This window comes from Vanessa tameamea, chromosome 24 (assembly GCF_037043105.1).
Source record: "Vanessa tameamea isolate UH-Manoa-2023 chromosome 24, ilVanTame1 primary haplotype, whole genome shotgun sequence".
NCBI classification, from domain to species: Eukaryota; Metazoa; Arthropoda; class Insecta; order Lepidoptera; family Nymphalidae; genus Vanessa; species Vanessa tameamea.
In genome coordinates this window covers 3,495,019-3,512,841 of record NC_087332.1, presented here as the reverse complement: position 1 = coordinate 3,512,841, position 17,823 = coordinate 3,495,019, and the positions used below count along the sequence as shown (strand labels likewise).

The 17,823-nt window shown below is 31.0% G+C and overlaps 1 protein-coding gene across 1 annotated transcript; it reads right to left on the bottom strand.

The window, feature by feature from the left end:
* Positions 1 to 691: 691 nt before the first annotated feature.
* Positions 692 to 16,375, bottom strand: LOC113398091 (uncharacterized). The gene is made up of 3 exons (XM_064218784.1): positions 15,913 to 16,375; positions 12,745 to 12,872; positions 692 to 998 (listed from the first exon to the last, which is right to left on the bottom strand). The coding sequence occupies exons 1-3, from the start codon at positions 16,310 to 16,312 to the stop codon at positions 819 to 821; spliced, it is 708 nt and encodes a 235-aa protein (XP_064074854.1). The 5' UTR covers positions 16,313 to 16,375; the 3' UTR covers positions 692 to 818.
* Positions 16,376 to 17,823: the final 1,448 nt, after the last annotated feature.

Genomic DNA, 17,823 nt, shown 5'->3' with positions numbered 1-17,823 from the left:
TTTAAACATGTAATACTTATTATTCAGAAAGTTTTTTTTTAATGAATGCTGTTTTTTATCGGCCTTTTCGGTAACATTCCGAACCAATGATTTGTAATTTAAATGAAACACGAAGATTCAATCGTTCTTGTAAGAGCTCTAGTTCAAGCTCTAGCTAAGTTAGACATGAAGTGAACACAATACGATTATTAGTTAAATTTACGCTCCTTTACAGACAATTACAAATAATATTCATTCGTCATTTAAAGTTCGAATAAAATATTTAGCAAAAAGAGGCTTCATGATATGAATCCTGTGCGTTTCAAACTTCGAAGTTGTGTTTGAAGTGTTAGTTTGACGTGTCAAATATGGGTCATGATTTTCTTTTTTAGAATATATCTTTAAAGATCAATATTTGGCTTTCTTCCTATCTAGAAGATTCCTTATTATTTTTTATGAAACTCAGCAATCAAAATATTTTTAAAGGTTCATTTATACTTTGACGTTTTCTTACAAATAAATAGGTATCAATATAGCATGCTTTCGTTAAAAATATAATAGCTTTCCGTGAGCGAATAATTATAAACATATTAATTTCCAATATTATATAGAATTTAATAACGTCGATCGAATTGTCTGATTCAATATTTCCAAATAATGGAACGCGAACTAAAATATTTCTCTTTCGATTATAGAATATCACTTTAAAAATCACATTTTTATATAAAAATCACCGCGTGTGTAAATTTACGTAATAATTATAAAGCTAAAATATATAGTTACACTATTAATAATGGAAGTCGTTCATTACTTAACTCTTAACTTTAGCTTTTGTCTGTTTAATCTTTCTTGTACCCTGAGTACGCTAAGTCGGATGCGTCATACGATCTACGGTCCCATCCCCCGCTGCTACCACCTCCGGATGACCACCCGTGGCTCTCGTGACCGCCGCCACCACCACCGTTCTTCTGAGCAATGATCTTTTTCAACGCTATGATTCCAGCTAGAAGTAAAGCGATCTGAAAATAAACAAAATATATAATCAAATTAACGGTATTTGTATTATCCACAGTTGGGTTAAGATCTCCCCCCTTTTTGAGAAAAGGCGAGGAAAGGTACGTTTAAGTCTTCCAAGCACGAGCAGTTTGTAGACCAAAAAACTCAATAAAGTTTTATTGGTTCTTTAAATCTACTCCTGACAGTTAATTGAATTAATAATTAATTGAGTTAATGCTTTTGGATTAAAATACATCTTAGGACCTCTGATATATATATAGTATCTATATACTTGGTGTAGGTTATCACCAGGGCCGGACCGTAAGTTTAGAGGGCCCTGGGCTAACACTACTTAGGGGCTCACCTAAGACATATCTGAACGTAGACTTGAATTAAATTAATTGAATGGGTTTGATTAATTGCAGGACTCGCAGGGCTGTAAACCATACGATCTGTTTAATTTAATAAATTTATGGATTATTTCGCATTATCGTCTAGTTTTGACTTTGACTTGGCTTTGCTGGGGCCCCCTTGATTCCACGGGGCCCTGGGCTGAAGCCCAAAAAGCCATATGGTTGATCCGGCCCTGGTTATCACGCAACATCTTGCCGCTATGCAGTAATACTTAGTGTACTTGTGTTGCAGTTTAGACTAAATAACATAATTATAATTATCGCTACATTTAATTTTTATAATAAATTTTATTTAAATCGTGATTATTTATTGTACGGCATCAATTACAATGTGAATCTATTTTTGATATAGGTCAAGTTATTACAACACGAAATGCTTTGTTATTTACGTAATAGCGAAGCCTTAAAGAATCAAGTAATGACGTTAGGAACACACTCGCATTTATCAAATAAAGGGTTTATAATAGACTACACATTGCTTTGACTTTGTCTATGATATTTGTAGAAAAAAAGATGATTAAGTTTTTTTTTTAAATTAACTTTTTTTTAGAATCGTTGAGATTTGAAACTCGATGAAACGAAAATGCGTCAACACGAAACATACAAAAAAAAGTAAGTTTCACTTCTGTACTTGTTTAATTTCAAGGCAAGATATAAAAATGTAATTGGACTTTGAATAAACTCTTAAATAGAATGGTGGAAAAGAGTACTACTGAATTTTTTGGCGATTCTTCTCGTTAGATTCTAGAACTTTCCGAACCGGTGGCAGGTTTAAAAATAATTCAATACTGTAACACGACGATTAAAAAGTGATTTTATGAGCCTACTTGAACTAAGAATATTTTGATTTAATGTGTGCAAACACACTTTTTAAAACTTATACTTTTGAATCGTCATTTTACACAACAGTAGACGTAAAGCAACCACCGATTCGTAACGTTGATACCGAGAAGAACCGATAAGTAACCCAGAAGTTACATTTACTAAAGATATTTATTGAAGTGATGTTTACACCTCATTTTAATTTGTGACTAAAAGGTGACTTTGGTCAAACTTCGGCCTCGACTGTCAAACTCAAAGCCTAGTATAATCTGCATAAGAGTTATCAACACAGTGCATTAGTGAGTAGGTGCACTTTCTATTTACTCACTCTCGTAATTCGACACTAACTGAGAGTGATCAGGCACAGGATCAACGGTTTTACACGTTTACCGTAGCAGGATAGTGTAAGTTATAAGCATTGGATACTTCTCAGTTAGCAGCTACGGGGAATATCTTGACCACTGACACGCTCAATATATTTTTTGCTACCTAGATTTGAATTTGGAACCTTTGTTTTATAAGCTAGTCCCTCGATAAGTGATGGATATAGTCAAGTTAGTAAATAGTTATTTGATCACGATATAGTATTTTTGGTTTGGTGCATAAATGTGGGAGTCCAGATCTGGAATCTAACGGCTTCTATAACCTATATGATAAATTTTGCAGGTCATACTTAGTGATAGTAGTGTGTACACCGGTTTTCATGGGTACGCCATTCCGGGGTCCCGGGTTCGATCCGGGGTTAGTGGATGTAGAAGAAGTTCATTAGTTTTCTATGTTGTCTTGGGTCTGGGTGTTTGTGGTACCGTCGTTACTTCTGATTTTGCATAACACAAGTGCATTAGCTACTCACATTGGGATCAGGGTAATGTATGTGATGTTTTCCAATATTTATTTATTTATTTCTTATCAGTCTAAATACTATTGTGATACCAATATTTCTTATATGAAAAATAAGGAATCTCTGTAAAAAAATCAGGTTGCTCCTATCCTCATTGTGCTTATCTTGGTTCCATGAGGAATTTCTGTTTATAATAATCTATTAAACATACCGGTTTAGGCTGTGCGTAGCACAACATTCATTCATTTTAAAATTATATTAAAATTTTATTCAGTAGATTAACTACTTGAACGAATAAGCCAACACATACGAGTAATCTATACTAATATTATAAATACGAAAGAGACTGTCTGTCTGGTGCTCTTTCATAGCCAAAACACTAAGCCGAATTTGATGAAATTTGGTACGAAGCAAACTTACACTCTCTAAGAAAAGACATTTTGTGCCTAACTGACGACTAATACCAAAAACATAGTAATATATAATTAAGTATATATCTAAATCTATGTATATATTATTCGTGTATTATGTACAACAGAGTTTATCGAATTTTCTAGAAATAAACTGTTATACGCGGTGTAATTAAAGCATCTGTTTAAACTCATTTAAATAAATATTTATTCACATTCAACACATTAGTAAACTTACTATGTAATAACTATGCTTCAGTTTTAATTATTCGAAACATTCGTGGGAAAAATTGTAACGAAAAAGGTTAAATAAAAAAATTAAATTAAGAAAATAAAATAAAAGGCGTATTAAGAAATTGGCATGTTGTTGTTAACACCTTGAATTATACTGAATTCGACACAATGACACACATGTGGCAGAATTTCAATTAGACACAAGACTGCTGAGCACGATTATAAACACAAATTAAACACATGTAAATTCAGAGGTGCTTGAACGGGTTCGAACCCACAATCATCGGTTAAGATGCACGCGTTCTAATCACAGGGCCATCTCGGTCATTGTTATATATTTATTTTTATGTTGATTGTTTTAACTTCTCTTTTTTAAGTTGAGTGTAGTGTAATTTAATTCTATTGTTGTATACAAATGCCTTTAATAGTGTATCACACGGTACCGCTATTGTCCTAATTTTATTTTCCTATGTATTTTGTGACTATGCATATTTACTTTCCTTTATTTTTTTAAGAATGTTTAAATCTTCAAATTGAAATATTCTTGCACGAACATTAATGTTGATACTTCATATTGACTTTTGTTTTATATACAAACCAATTGTTCGTTAATGTTTGTGATAGTGCCACACCAAACACGATCTCATAGGAAAACATTCAGCATACTGAGCGTGTAATACATTTGATGTATCAAAGATCTTCAAAGAATAGACTTACTTATAAACGATGTTAAGCGGGTGTTCAGTGTAAAACTTAGTGGTAGGTGGTAGTCGATTGTAAAAGCCCTGAGTACCACCCATTAGTCACATATTAAACCGCCAAACAGTAATACTTAGTACTGTTGTGTTCTCTTTGAAGGGTGAGTGACAATATCAGTTCCCAAGGTTGGCATCGCATTGGCGGTGTAAGGAATGGCTAGTATTTCTAACAGCGCCTATGTATATAGACGGTAGTGAAAACTTGTATATTTTATTTAAAAAAAAAAACTAGATTTTTCTCCATCTGTCAACAATGATTTTACATTCGAAAAAAGAAGACGGTATTATTTTATTAATCACATCTTAAAGCAATTTGAAACCGTACCGAGTCCCTGTGTGTTTGTATTTTTTACCTGTGACAGTCATTCGAAAATTTACTATATTAACAATGTTTATAATCTGTGATTTTTTATAAGAGCCATAGACAAACGAACTACAATTGTGTACATATTATTATTTTATTAAGAATCAGAATCGAATGACTTTAAATATTAAAAACAGTTTTGCACTCCGCCTTAGTAATAGTGGTTGCATCAATTAACAACTCAAACAGTGACACCTCGTGATGGTCGCAGCAATTATTCTAGATGATTTGATACGTAATGACGAAGCTAATTAAAACCTCATCAGTCAGCTTATACATCCGTAAAAAAAAACTTGTCAATAAATAATTCGACATTTCACTATGTCAAATAAATGTAAAAAAATTAAAATTAACAAAAAATATTAAATGAGGAATTGAATTAAAATAAATAAAGTATACAATAATAATATTTTAAAAATAGAACAAATAAACATATAAAACATGAAGATGAAACAAATTTAAAAATAGAACAAACAATACAGATAAATAACTAAAAATAAAATACTAATAATAACACGAACAAATTAAAAATACTCACAAAAGAATTATTAAGGATAAATACGTCACATATTTCCTTCGTCGTATTATTTATTATCAACCGAAGTGAATCTCTTACGGCTTGATATAGGACAAGCCGCACGAGATTTACTTAAGACGACAATAAAATAATAAAAAAATAAAAAACTATTTTAAGTTGTTGTTCAAAGCGCGGCTTGCAATAGACTAACAGAATGCGGCCAGTGTTGTCCGTGTTTGAAATTATTTTACTCTTTATTTAATCCAATTTTTTTAGTGTTGATACCTAAAATAGCTTGATTTAGGTATATTTTTTATTCAATAATAAATATTTTAATTTTTATTTCGTGTACGAAATTTGTTCATTGAATATTATTATTTATATTTCAGTGCTTGATGACTGGAGGGTTCAGTCTGTTGAATGGAATTTAATGGTTACTATTAAGCTAGGTACTGGTGCCAGTACCATTAAAATTATTTTTGTACTTTTTTATAAATACTCGTCGCAAACTTAACTAGAGCCATAAACGCTATATGGTAAATTACCCGTCCGAAGGTTTTTGGCAAGAAACGTTTTAAATTGTTACGTTAAAAACAGAAATATTCCGCTTAAATTCGGCCTTAAAATTCTGCAAATGCCTTGTGATCTAAGATACTTACTACAAAAATTATAACAATATTATATACATAGATTGCTAATTAGATAGATAGCATAACTAATTATTTACATAGATTGAAATATAAATGATAATATTTAATAAGATGTAATGCAATGTATTTTTAATTTCCCTATTTTCAGCCAAATTTAATTCAATGGCAACACTGTGTGTTATCTTTATGCCAGTTTACAACTCCACGAGAATTGTAAATGATCCATCGAAGGTCGACATGTAACCGCCATTCTTACTAAATTCCTGTTCCGCGCTAACAACACATTTTATTTTCACTTTTAACTTCAAGGTGGTAAGATTCAAAATATGTTTATACGTTTTGATTTTAAACATAAGTCGGTAGCAACGACCGTGCTTTATACAGAACACGTTCTTTTTTTAAAGAATCGAATTAAAGTTACGTCAACGTTTTTTTTTTTAAATATCACGTTATTTAATTTTTCGTCATTATATTATGTCAAATAAATATTGATATAATAATTGGTATAGTTTAAGAAGAAAATAGTTCTATATTGATAATTCATTCAGTGTAGATACGACTTTTTTATTTTAATGCATCATTTTTTTTAGAAATATCTGGTTTATGCTTTTATTTATGTTCCTGTAAGTTTTTCTAAATAGACTAAAATACAAAATTGTGGAGATTCAATAAAATCGAAAATCATTATCACAGATAATATTTTTTAATAATATTATTGTTAAACGGATCAGTCACTGTAAGGATGTTAGTCGTCAAATAATATCAAAGAACCAATCAAGGGTTTGCAATCTCATATAATCTTCATAACAATATTATAAAGAGGCTAAAATTGTTTGTTTGAATATAAGAGATAATCTACGGAACTCGAATTTTACTTGAAAAAAGCTACATTATATTTAAATCACATTATAGTTTTCATTAATATGGACACGTGCGAAGCCGGGCCGTGTCGGTAGTTGCTACAATACATTTAATAAACAATTCGATTACTGTTACTGTGTATTATTTAATAATTCACTATTTCCTTCGTCTAGTGGCTTGTTAACTCAGTGTCAGAAATAAACTGGAGTATGATTAATGAGCATGGAGTCGTTTAAGTATATAGAAATTAAAGGAAACTATTAATAACCAGTAATAATACCTTCGCACGCATACAGCTTTCCTTGACCTTTGGTTTATCTAGATGCGACCTAGAAAGCTAGATTTTCTATACATTTGTATATCCTAGCATAGGTTAGATATACAAGAATAAAGTAAAAGTTTATATTGATTTCAAACACGTGTTTAATACGTGTATAATTATACACTTATACAATTTAATTCGCAATAGTCATAGTCATACGTACATATGTATATGTTACGGTTTTTATTTTCTTGTACATATATTTTATTTTATGTAAAGCTTCTAGTAGCTTTTGCTATGATTACGTGGTGTTCTGTTTCTGTGAATGTTCTAGAACATTTGAATTGAAAATTGACGAAATTAAATCAAATTTTAAGTTACTACTGGCTTAGAATATAGATTATTCCATGAATAACCGACAATAAAATCAGTAGGTAGATAATATTTTTATCGAATGACATATTTAATCTGATATAAAAAATATAATAATTATTATATTATTAATATCATATATAATATTAAAAAAGAGCCGAGATAGCCCAGCGGTTAGAACGCGTGCATATTTTCCTATGATTGCGGGTTCAAACACAGCCAAACACCACTGAATTATCATGTGCTTAATTTGTGTTTATAATTCATCTCGTGCTCGGCGGTGAATGAAACCTGCATATGTCTAATTTCAACGAAATTCTGTCACATTTGTATCCACCAACCCGCATTGGAGCAGCGTGGAGGAATATGCTCCAAACTTTCTCCTCAAACGGAGAGGAGGCCTTAGCCCAGCAGCGGAAAATTTACAGGTTGTTAATGTAATGTTTGTTTTAAAAATATATAATATTTTCACAAGTTAATCGACGAATTCCAAAGAAAAGCGTTTTCATCTCGATCGGGTATTATATAGGTGATATAATATTCTATCTATTCTATCTTTCGTAATAAATGAGATCTTTTATTGTAATACCTGAGTGAAAACTTTTAAACCAACATTTGTACATATGACTTATTAGACACGCGAGATTTTCGTTTTCATGTTGTTTTTTTTTAAATGTATTGTAATCTCTCCACAGACCTGCGATCTGTACTCTTGTTATATCAAATCATTTTACGTTAGTGTTACTTATTATTGCCAGGCTGTAGTAAAATTAAAGCGTTGAATACAATATTGAAGATAAAAAATAGTCATAAAATATATTTAGGTATGTAAGTCAAGGACGTAGAGACTCCGTTGATATAAAAGCAAATATACAACAAATGTTAAGGTCTCCTCTCCTTTAGATAAGGGAGCTGATATCACCACTGAATTATCAAAAACATGACATACTAAACTTCACATTAACAAATCCAAACAGTTAAAACTTATAAATAGTATGATAATTAATTAAATTTAAATAAATCACCCTGTAAACAGTATTCCACATTTTTAGCTAACGAACGTAGACAGTTACACGTCTATTAGTATAATAAGGCAGATCGCTGTGTGATAGCGTTTGACCTTAAATATGACACTGATTCTCTTATTTGTGTCGTCTAAGTTAAACTTAACAGAAAATTTGTTTAGTTTATATCCAACTGAGTGTAGCGTCTAACAACTGTCATTTTAGTCTGTCAAAAACAAATGACAACTGTCATTTGTTTTTCGAACAAAGTTGTCAGCCAATCACAAGGAAAATTCTCAATTCAAGTTGTTGTTTGAACAATATCAGTAACTGTCGGAAATGTATCCAAATAAAGTATTATTATTATTATTTTTCTGTGGCAAATTTAAATTCAATACACTTGAATTGTGTTGGCACTTTTGTATAATCGCTTGAAATCCTCGAAGGCCAGTAGTCATTCCTTTTATTATATATGTATAAAAAAAAAATTCTAACGACCTAGTGTTTCGGACACTAGATTTAAGACATCTTAAATCAAGATTGATTGATTGGACTGAAAAGTTCTCGTCCGAAAATCCGACTCAGTTTTGAACCCAAGACCTCGGTGCCTATGGTCTTATACACTTGCTACGAAACCTAAGAGTCAGTTACTATATGTACATAGGAACTACGTATATAGCTTCCACCTGCGGCTTCAACTACGTGTTACTGGGCGTTAGACGTTAGGTAGACTATCTCTATTCCAAATTTTATCCAAATTCGTTCAGCCTTGTTGCGTGAGTAACAAACGTCTATACAATATCTTGTATTCATAGTATATAGTAGGATTATTAGAGCAATGTTAAAGCTATAAATAGTTCGATTTCTAAATCACATTTTCTTCACGTAAATCGTTGTGACAATAACGTTAGTTCCTATTTCCAAGCTTATCTGTGTCATTTGAGAATCAATGTCATTATAACTTTGAACGGACATTACGCTGCTTCGTATGCATGTAGGACGTTATAAATAATCATTATGCACTTGATTTGCAAGAATTCATATATGCACACGCTATGTATGAGCTCAAATATAACATCTTGTTATAACCGGTTGAAACCAGTTATTAATTATTCAGAATTTGAATTTCTGTGGTTAACCACTTTTGATATGGGAATTTATAATTCGAATTTTATGGTATTAGAATAAGAAATGTCTTTGTAGTATTTTTTCATAAAACTAGTTTTCCCGTTACAAAGGATATACCCCGCATTTGATATAGTAGTAAAAATTGCTGATGATAAGACAGTTGGAGCGTTGATTACTGTGTATGAGTCATTGTTTATTTATACAATTTATCGGACAATTCGCAGTACGGCTGATCTTTGAACTTTAGCTTTGACATGTTTTGTCTGTATATTAGTAGTCAACAAGAGCTGATCAGTTTGTGTGTTTTTTATTATTATTATTATTATATAAACTGTAGTATGCAGACATGTAATTTAACTCACTAAAATCACCATAAATCGGTGATCAAATTTTCAAATAAGATATGTTAGCAACTCCTGATTTTATCTAGTTTTTTAAACATATTTCATTCCATATCAAGTCGATTCGATTTTCTTTAAAACAACCAACAGTGTTATAAAACAATCTCAATCTCAAGAGGAAATGACGAAACGTGCTTATCGGTTTTTTAACAATGTATGTGGTTTTTAAATGAAAGAGCATAGAAGCGATCTTTAAACTCCTAATTTGTGATTACATAAGTTATTATTGATTTAGTTTTTAAATTTTGATATTAATTATTATATACTTAAATATCTAAAATATTAACGTTATGTTAATGTTTAAAAGGATATATGATAAGCCTGAAAGCCGCATTAATCGTGATAACGGAACAGGAAATAAAAGGGCTGTGTTGCCGTCAACTTGTAATTGAATGCTACTTAAAGTGTAGCGTCAGACAAAAAAAAAACAAATGAAAATAAAAAGAAATAAAAGACATTATGATAAATAAATAAATAAATGCAACAATAGATTTTTAAAAACAATTAAAAATTGTGTATAGGAAAGTCGAAAATACCGATCGAAAAGTTCAAGTGTATCTTGTAATTGTACGTAACATTATCGGTCATTTTTAAATAAGAAATTATCACAAGTTTTAAAGATATCATAAACCACATTGACGTTCAAGTTTTTTGTTTTTTCATACTTTGTTTATATTTGTTTTTTTTATATTAAGATCAACACATTCTGTTACGAACATATCACCGGGTATTCTATTTAAAAAAACACTAAACTTCGAAACATTGCTATCCTATTGAGTTACTTACAAAATAAAGAGATAGCAATATTTTATCAAGACCCCCTTTAAAATTAGTTAATATTAAAAAGCGATACCATTATTTTATAATAACATTATCATGCCAGCATTACTTAATCAGTACGTAGACATTGAAACCACAGTCAATGATGGTGAGGAACGCGTAACTGATGGGTTGCAAAGTGTGCTACTTCTTCACGGCAATCTCAAAGCAATTCCTTTTAAAATAGCTATATTATTGATCATATTGCGAACTTTTACCAGTTTCAACGTTGGACATTTCCAAGTACTTCCATAAACGAAGGTGTTCAAGTAACGAACGTAGATCGAAACGAATGGAGTTTGGTTGATAGCATATTTTTAATAAAACCGTCAATATCTGATGTGACTTTTATTAAATAATGAAATTGTAAGTAGTAAAATATTTATAGCTCCGATGAAAGTACTCTGCAAATGATTTTTATTTGCTGAGTATTTTGTTTCCAAATTTCCTGGACATTTGATTTTAATTAACAATAGTTAGTTAATAGTTAGATAGGATATTTTATGCTTCCAAAACATCTTTTTATATACCCATACTAATTTAATTTTATAAATATGAGAAAATATTTCTTTACTTCTCGGAGCTTTGGTTTTAAATATGAACGTTTATCATGTCAAATGTATCTAAAATCCCAAGCATAATAATTTACAAATTGTTACATATCATTAAACCTTAAATTTAAAATTAGTGTAACTTCCTGAAGCATTCCGATTTCCTCATTAAATAAAATTTTGTCCAAAATCTTATGTGGTCTTGGTTATGAAGATTTATATCCTACTTTCACGTATTCACTTCACATTTTTTCGTGTCATTCACTATCATAACATCTTTCATCTTGACACGAATCAAATGTACTTAAAGAACAATAGAGTACCTTAACTTGGTGACAAGTTATTGTAACACTTCCCACGGTATTAACATTTGCGGAAGAAATTACAAGAGAGATAATTAAAACATCTTTACGCGTTTTCCCTATGATGACAATGTATACGATTTAGGGCAATGTGTTTCTTTTATTTTATATGAATAGGTTTTACCGTTTAATCACATATATCCATTGTTGGGACATTTTTCTGAGCTTAGCAACCTATATTGTGTTCTATGAATGACATTGCACTAAAAACTCAAGATATTTCGGAAAAATATTATTATAAATGTTATAAGCAACTAGTCATATTGTCCGGCGAAATTTTTCGTTTTCTTGGCTGACTTAATACATAATTATATAGTTTTCCCAAAAGATTTAGAAGCGTATTGTATTCTATAGTTATATTACGATGGTTTCTGTATTCAATATAAATTAGGTCCTAAATTCTCTCCAGTAATATTTGCGTTCACTTCACGAGATATCTACATTTTAACTTGAAGGTTTGTTTATATTTCCTCTTCAGTTTAAATTGTCTGTTTGCATGTACAGCTCCATTATCGTTTTATCGCCCTACATATTTAATGAAAGCTAAGCGAAGAAAGCAAGATCGGGGCTTAGTTTTGAACCTCTCTGTAACTAATGTAGGAATACCGTAAAAGCATCGTAAGTTACTTATCTTTTAGTAGGTTTTTACTTCAATTAAGGTAATCACTTTTATATGAATTTAATGTATGTCAAAATGGTGAAGCGATGAAAATTACTAATGGATTGGAACAATTGTGACATTTCTTTAACATATACGTCTAGATATATTTAATTTATAAGAGAGCTGAATGTAATAAATTTTCACAGGCCACGATGTCAGTCATGATAAAAAGGTCTGGCTCGCGTATATTGGCACTTCATCATTCAACAGATACACTTGTATTGGTACATCTTGGAAGGAAAATAATTGAACCAATAACTATGAATTATAGTATTAAATCAGCTAATACATATTATAAGGATTATGAAATGAATGTGATGTTGTCTTTGTCATACATACCTTTGATACTATCAGTGCCTTCCCCGCCAGAATGAAGAGTCCAGCGATTGCGAGAGGAATCATCGCTGCCATCTTCATCGCTGCACCCATCATCATCATCCCCATCATTTTCTTCATCTTACCTCGCCCTGAAATCGTTATTTATGAAAATAAATTATTGTACATCTGGTATAGATTAAGTTTTATGTTGTGTTCTGGTGTGGAGTTTGAGTGAGCTGTTATTAAAGGGACCAGGGATTTAACATCTTCCTTCAGAGGTTGGTATTGATGATTTAAGGAATGATTTATGTTTTTTACAGTGCTGATGTCAATGAGTGACTTAACGTCAAGTGACAAGTAAATACAATTCTATATTTAAAAAAAAAATTAAAGAAAAGACGACTGTGTTGTTAAACTACAACCTGTATAAACTGGGCTGATTTGTATAGGGTTTATATGTGTATGTAGTTATAGTTTTCTACAAGACACTCTGTACCGAGACCAGACATAGTATTGAGATATTTCAATTAATCGATTTCAGCATTCATTTGACAACTTTTAATGGACGAATGAACCTCTTTAGCCAAATATTGCAATTACTTTTCGTTTTATTTTATTAACTGTTTCCAATCTTCCTAAAGTTTTCCTTTATATAATAATTATGCAATACTTCCTTAAATTAGTAAAATGTTATCGCATGTTTGCTTATTTACATTTAAAACGATTCCTTCGCGTGTTTAGCGATTTATAATTTCGTGTACGATTTTGATAATATCAGTCGTAAATTCAAATAATTTCCTATATTTAATATTTAGGTTTTAAATCCCTTTCCTTGTTTCACGTCAAAGTAAAGACTCATACATTACTTCTTAGTTTATTTATTAATGATTAGGGCTTACTTATTGGTTATATTTTTTGAAACCAATGAAACTGTCTTCTCTCTTTAAATTTGTGTCAAGTTTGCCTAAATTATTATTTGAATTATATGGATTTTAATAGTTTCATTGAGAAATATATAAAAGAGATACTTTGTCGTATAAGTCTCAGTATTGAAACGACTTCAGTTGGAATGCTACAAGACAAAAGTTATGAATTGTCGTTTTATAAGATCAAATAATGTAAAACTATGTAATCTGAAGATTAGGATTACATTTAAGTTTACTCACGATTTCATAAATCGAACTTACAAAAACTTACAGATACATATGTGAATTAATACTTATTTTATCTGTAAAAAGATTTTTTCGTTGAATTTTCATATGCTTCCATATTTTGTATAAACAAATAAATTCGTATGCTCTGCGGTAAAGGAAAACATCGCGAGGAAGTATTTGTCGGCTTAAAATCTGCTTAATAGGTATCCCTCAACCCGCATTGAAGTATTATTTTATTATTATAAAGTATAGTGTTGGATTAAACTTCATTACGCTGAAAAATTCAGCTTTTGGACGTATATAGGCTTCTATGTCACTAAAAGTTTTGTCAAATAATGTAAATGATAACAAGAAAAGTTTAAGGTATCTAGGTATTAAAATATAGCTATGATAATCTCCGCACGTCCCGATAGGATCCGTTTTATTTTTATTTTTTTATTTTTCGATCACAGCGCCACCAATCTAAACTCAATCGAATCGAAGTCTGTCTAAGCGTTTAGGAAGACTTGAGTTACAGCTGATTTATGTACATAAAGACGATGACTTTGGTAGTCATCAACGAGGTCATAGTTCTCACGAACGCGTTGTTTATTGGAAAGTGTAAAACTGGCCAATTATAAGATTGTCATATTCAGCTTTCCCTGTTATTATTGTGAATTACATCAATTCAATATAATTTTTGAATTACGTGAAGGTATTCCTATAAGTCCGAGCGTATTTTGTATTGAGTTTTGAAATGTAATGACGCGGATTTGAAATGAATCCCGTTCTCTATATTTACGTGACTTTTACAGTAAAGTTCAGGTACAGAGATAGAGATATGGATGATTTTTAGTCTGTTATTAACTTCTGTTATTATATATACGCACAGTATGATGGTAAAGAAAAAAAAACCAACTATCATAATATATCTCCATAGCGTGTTTTACATTCAAATGTTTCTTTTTTTTATTTGTGTGAGTTGCAAGCAAAGCCCAAGAGATATTTGCGCGTGAAATTAAAAAACTACATGGTAGATTTTTAAATATATAATTGTTATTATTATTAAGATGTATAAATCGTATAAACTGTCTACTTAAAGCATGCGTGTAAAATATGGTTAGTACCGTTTTAATTACACCGATGAAATGTTAAGATATCTTTTGTAATCAAGCCCATTATAGTATATTGTATTTTTATCCAATTATCTCTTTAATAATTACTATGACCTACATATTGCTTCGTCTAATGGCAGAGCTTTGTGCGTTCTCAATTGCTTATGATAAAAATATTGATGAATTCGTTTGTATGTTCTAAGCTTTATTTTTTTAATAAAAATATATTGTAATTCTTACCTAGACCACCCTATACCTATTCTTACTTAACTGTTAGCAGTAAGCACAGAATTTTCAAAAACAAAATCGTGGTACGACTACTAAGTACATCCCTTTAATCATTTCCAAGTCAATAATGAAACGATTCACAGATATTTTTTTTTATGCTTTTCAAATATGGAACACAAAAATTTATTACCAACGCCAATATAAGATTCGGTTGAACGTGTATTATTTTTTTTTCAAGCAAAGGTACTGAATATTCAGCCGTTAATGTTAAAAATATCCTGTTATGTAAATAATTATTTATATGATACGATGTAAAATGTTCTGTTGCAGTTTTATACTTTGTGTTATATTTAATATGCAAAGCCGTATTGAGGTAATATCTTTCCCTTTTCTAAGAGAAAGTTATAGTTATTGCAGGATGGAAAGGTTAGTAGGAACGTTAAAGCTCATTAGATTCAATTCCAAGCGTCAATCTTTACCGATTTATTGCAATAATAATCCTTTTCAAAAAGTTTTTATTTTATAATTGAAAAAATTAATCAAGGAACACAGTTCTAAAATTACATTTGTACTTTTGAATATGGAATTATGTGCTTTGCCAAATTAGCTTTCAATATTTTTGTTGTTGATACCAAAATTTATATCTATATTTAATTGTAACGATGATGATTTTATTGTTATTTATCATAGAGATATTAGTAAATTAGTATTACCTTCTTCCACGCCCTTGTTTAGCTCCTCGCCTGACATTTTCGGGAGTGACAGCTGTATTGTTCTTGAATTCGCGAAAGTCGCTATTCTGTTCCATAACATATCCGTCAAAGCTTCGTCCTTGCTGTCTATGTTTCGTGGCAGGTTTGCGTCGATATCATTCTCACTAACCGGCACGACTTCCATATCAGACGTCTTCACAATATCCACACCAGCGACCAAAGGTATGGCTTCCATCCTAGCCGCCCTATCAAAGAACAGGATAGCCTTCTTCTTCAAACAGGGCATTATCCCGTCCGTCCTCTGACAGTCTTCGTATATCCTCATCACGTATTTCATCCCGAAGTCGTCCGCTGCCACCACTACAACAAGGAATACTAAGGGAAATAACTTCTTGATCATTTTGAATACTTAGATGTTTACAGGATGGTACAATAAAAAAGACTGTGCCATAGTTTTCAAGCGACGCGTATTTATAGGCTATGTACACTACAAAATGAATTGTACCTCTGAGATCGGGGGTACACTCACTGAGGCTGTTTTCACATCAAACGGCTGTTAATGTTCATTGATGTCTAATGACGTTAGATGTTATGGAGCCGATGGAGTTGCGGTTAGTGTGCAACTAGCGTCCGCGAGTTGTTTGTGTGAGTGTGTAGCGAAATGGAAAATTGTTGTGCTGGTCTTGGTTCGTGGTTGGATGTTGAATATGTAGGATATAGATATGGCAAACTTAATTGGTTCTGGGATTTAATTAGAATATTGTTAAAAAGATTGGAATATTGTTATGAATATTGAAATATTGTTAAAGAGATATGGATATCAAAAAAGTGAACATTATTTTTTTTGGGTTAATTTTTACATTACATGTAGTAGTAATAATTATACTAAATTCGAACTATATTAAAAAAAATGGTTTTCATTTAAAATATTAGTAGACATAAATTATTAAAAAAAAATACACTTACGAAAAAATACTATTTAAAATCTTAAAAAAAAAAATTCAAATATCTACTATGATTCTGGTATCCTTGGTGTCTTTTTCTACCATCATCTAACATTTAATACAATTCAACGAGTATAAAGTTGACCGCCACGTAGGTTTAGTAGCTAGCTAGCTTATAAAGCCTCGCCATTCCGTGGTCCTGGATGCAAAGCCGGCGTGGGGCCGACAATAATCCTATTGCGATTTTCTTCCGAAAAATTTCTCACTAGCGTTTCGGAGTTTGGGAATTAGAAGGGTGTAAGTTGAAAGGTTGGGTCATGTAAATACATTTTTTTTCTAGTTTGCGAGAGTGCACTCAAATATTCAGCTAAACTTTTCTGTCACACTGTCTCAGGAAAATTCGGCATGAGTCTTGATTACCAAAACCAATATAAAGGTAGTATTTAAAAAAAAAAAGGTTGTACTCAATCTCATTTTAAAATACTTTATGTATTGATTCAGACTACCTAACTGACTGATTACTCAATACCTACAGTATTGAATAATCAGTCAGTTAGGTAGACTTTTAGCAATTCGTCTTTGGTTGGACAAAACACGATTTATCAAATTCACCTAATATCGAATACTAGCTGAATATTTGTTGCATATATATATATATATATTATAATGCATTAAGTACCACATCCATATTTTCTAACATCTTTTATAATGTAACACCTCGCATGCAAACTACACACGGAATAAAACAAACACTCATAAAATAATCGCAAGTTATTTATTATAATTGACACTTCCGATACGTTAAGCAATCGGACATTAGGAAATGTATCGTTATCACGTGAATTTGGCGAAAATTGGTAAATTTATATTTGTAAAATAGTTACAAGATTAAATTTACTGTAAAGATACCAAAATCTCGTTATGTTGATTAAGTCAAACTTTGTGATATTTGTTCATATTTGAAGCC

Bases quoted from the DNA above. Each gene is read 5' to 3' on its own strand.
- LOC113398091 (XM_064218784.1), bottom strand. From the start codon at position 16,312: ATGATCAAGAAGTTATTTCCCTTAGTATTCCTTGTTGTAGTGGTGGCA. The intron at 12,873-15,912 runs GTAATACTAATT...TAACGATTTCAG, and splicing joins AAACAAGGGCGTGGAAGAAG to GGCGAGGTAAGATGAAGAAA. The intron at 999-12,744 runs GTATGTATGACA...GTTTATTTTCAG, and splicing joins AGGCACTGATAGTATCAAAG to ATCGCTTTACTTCTAGCTGG.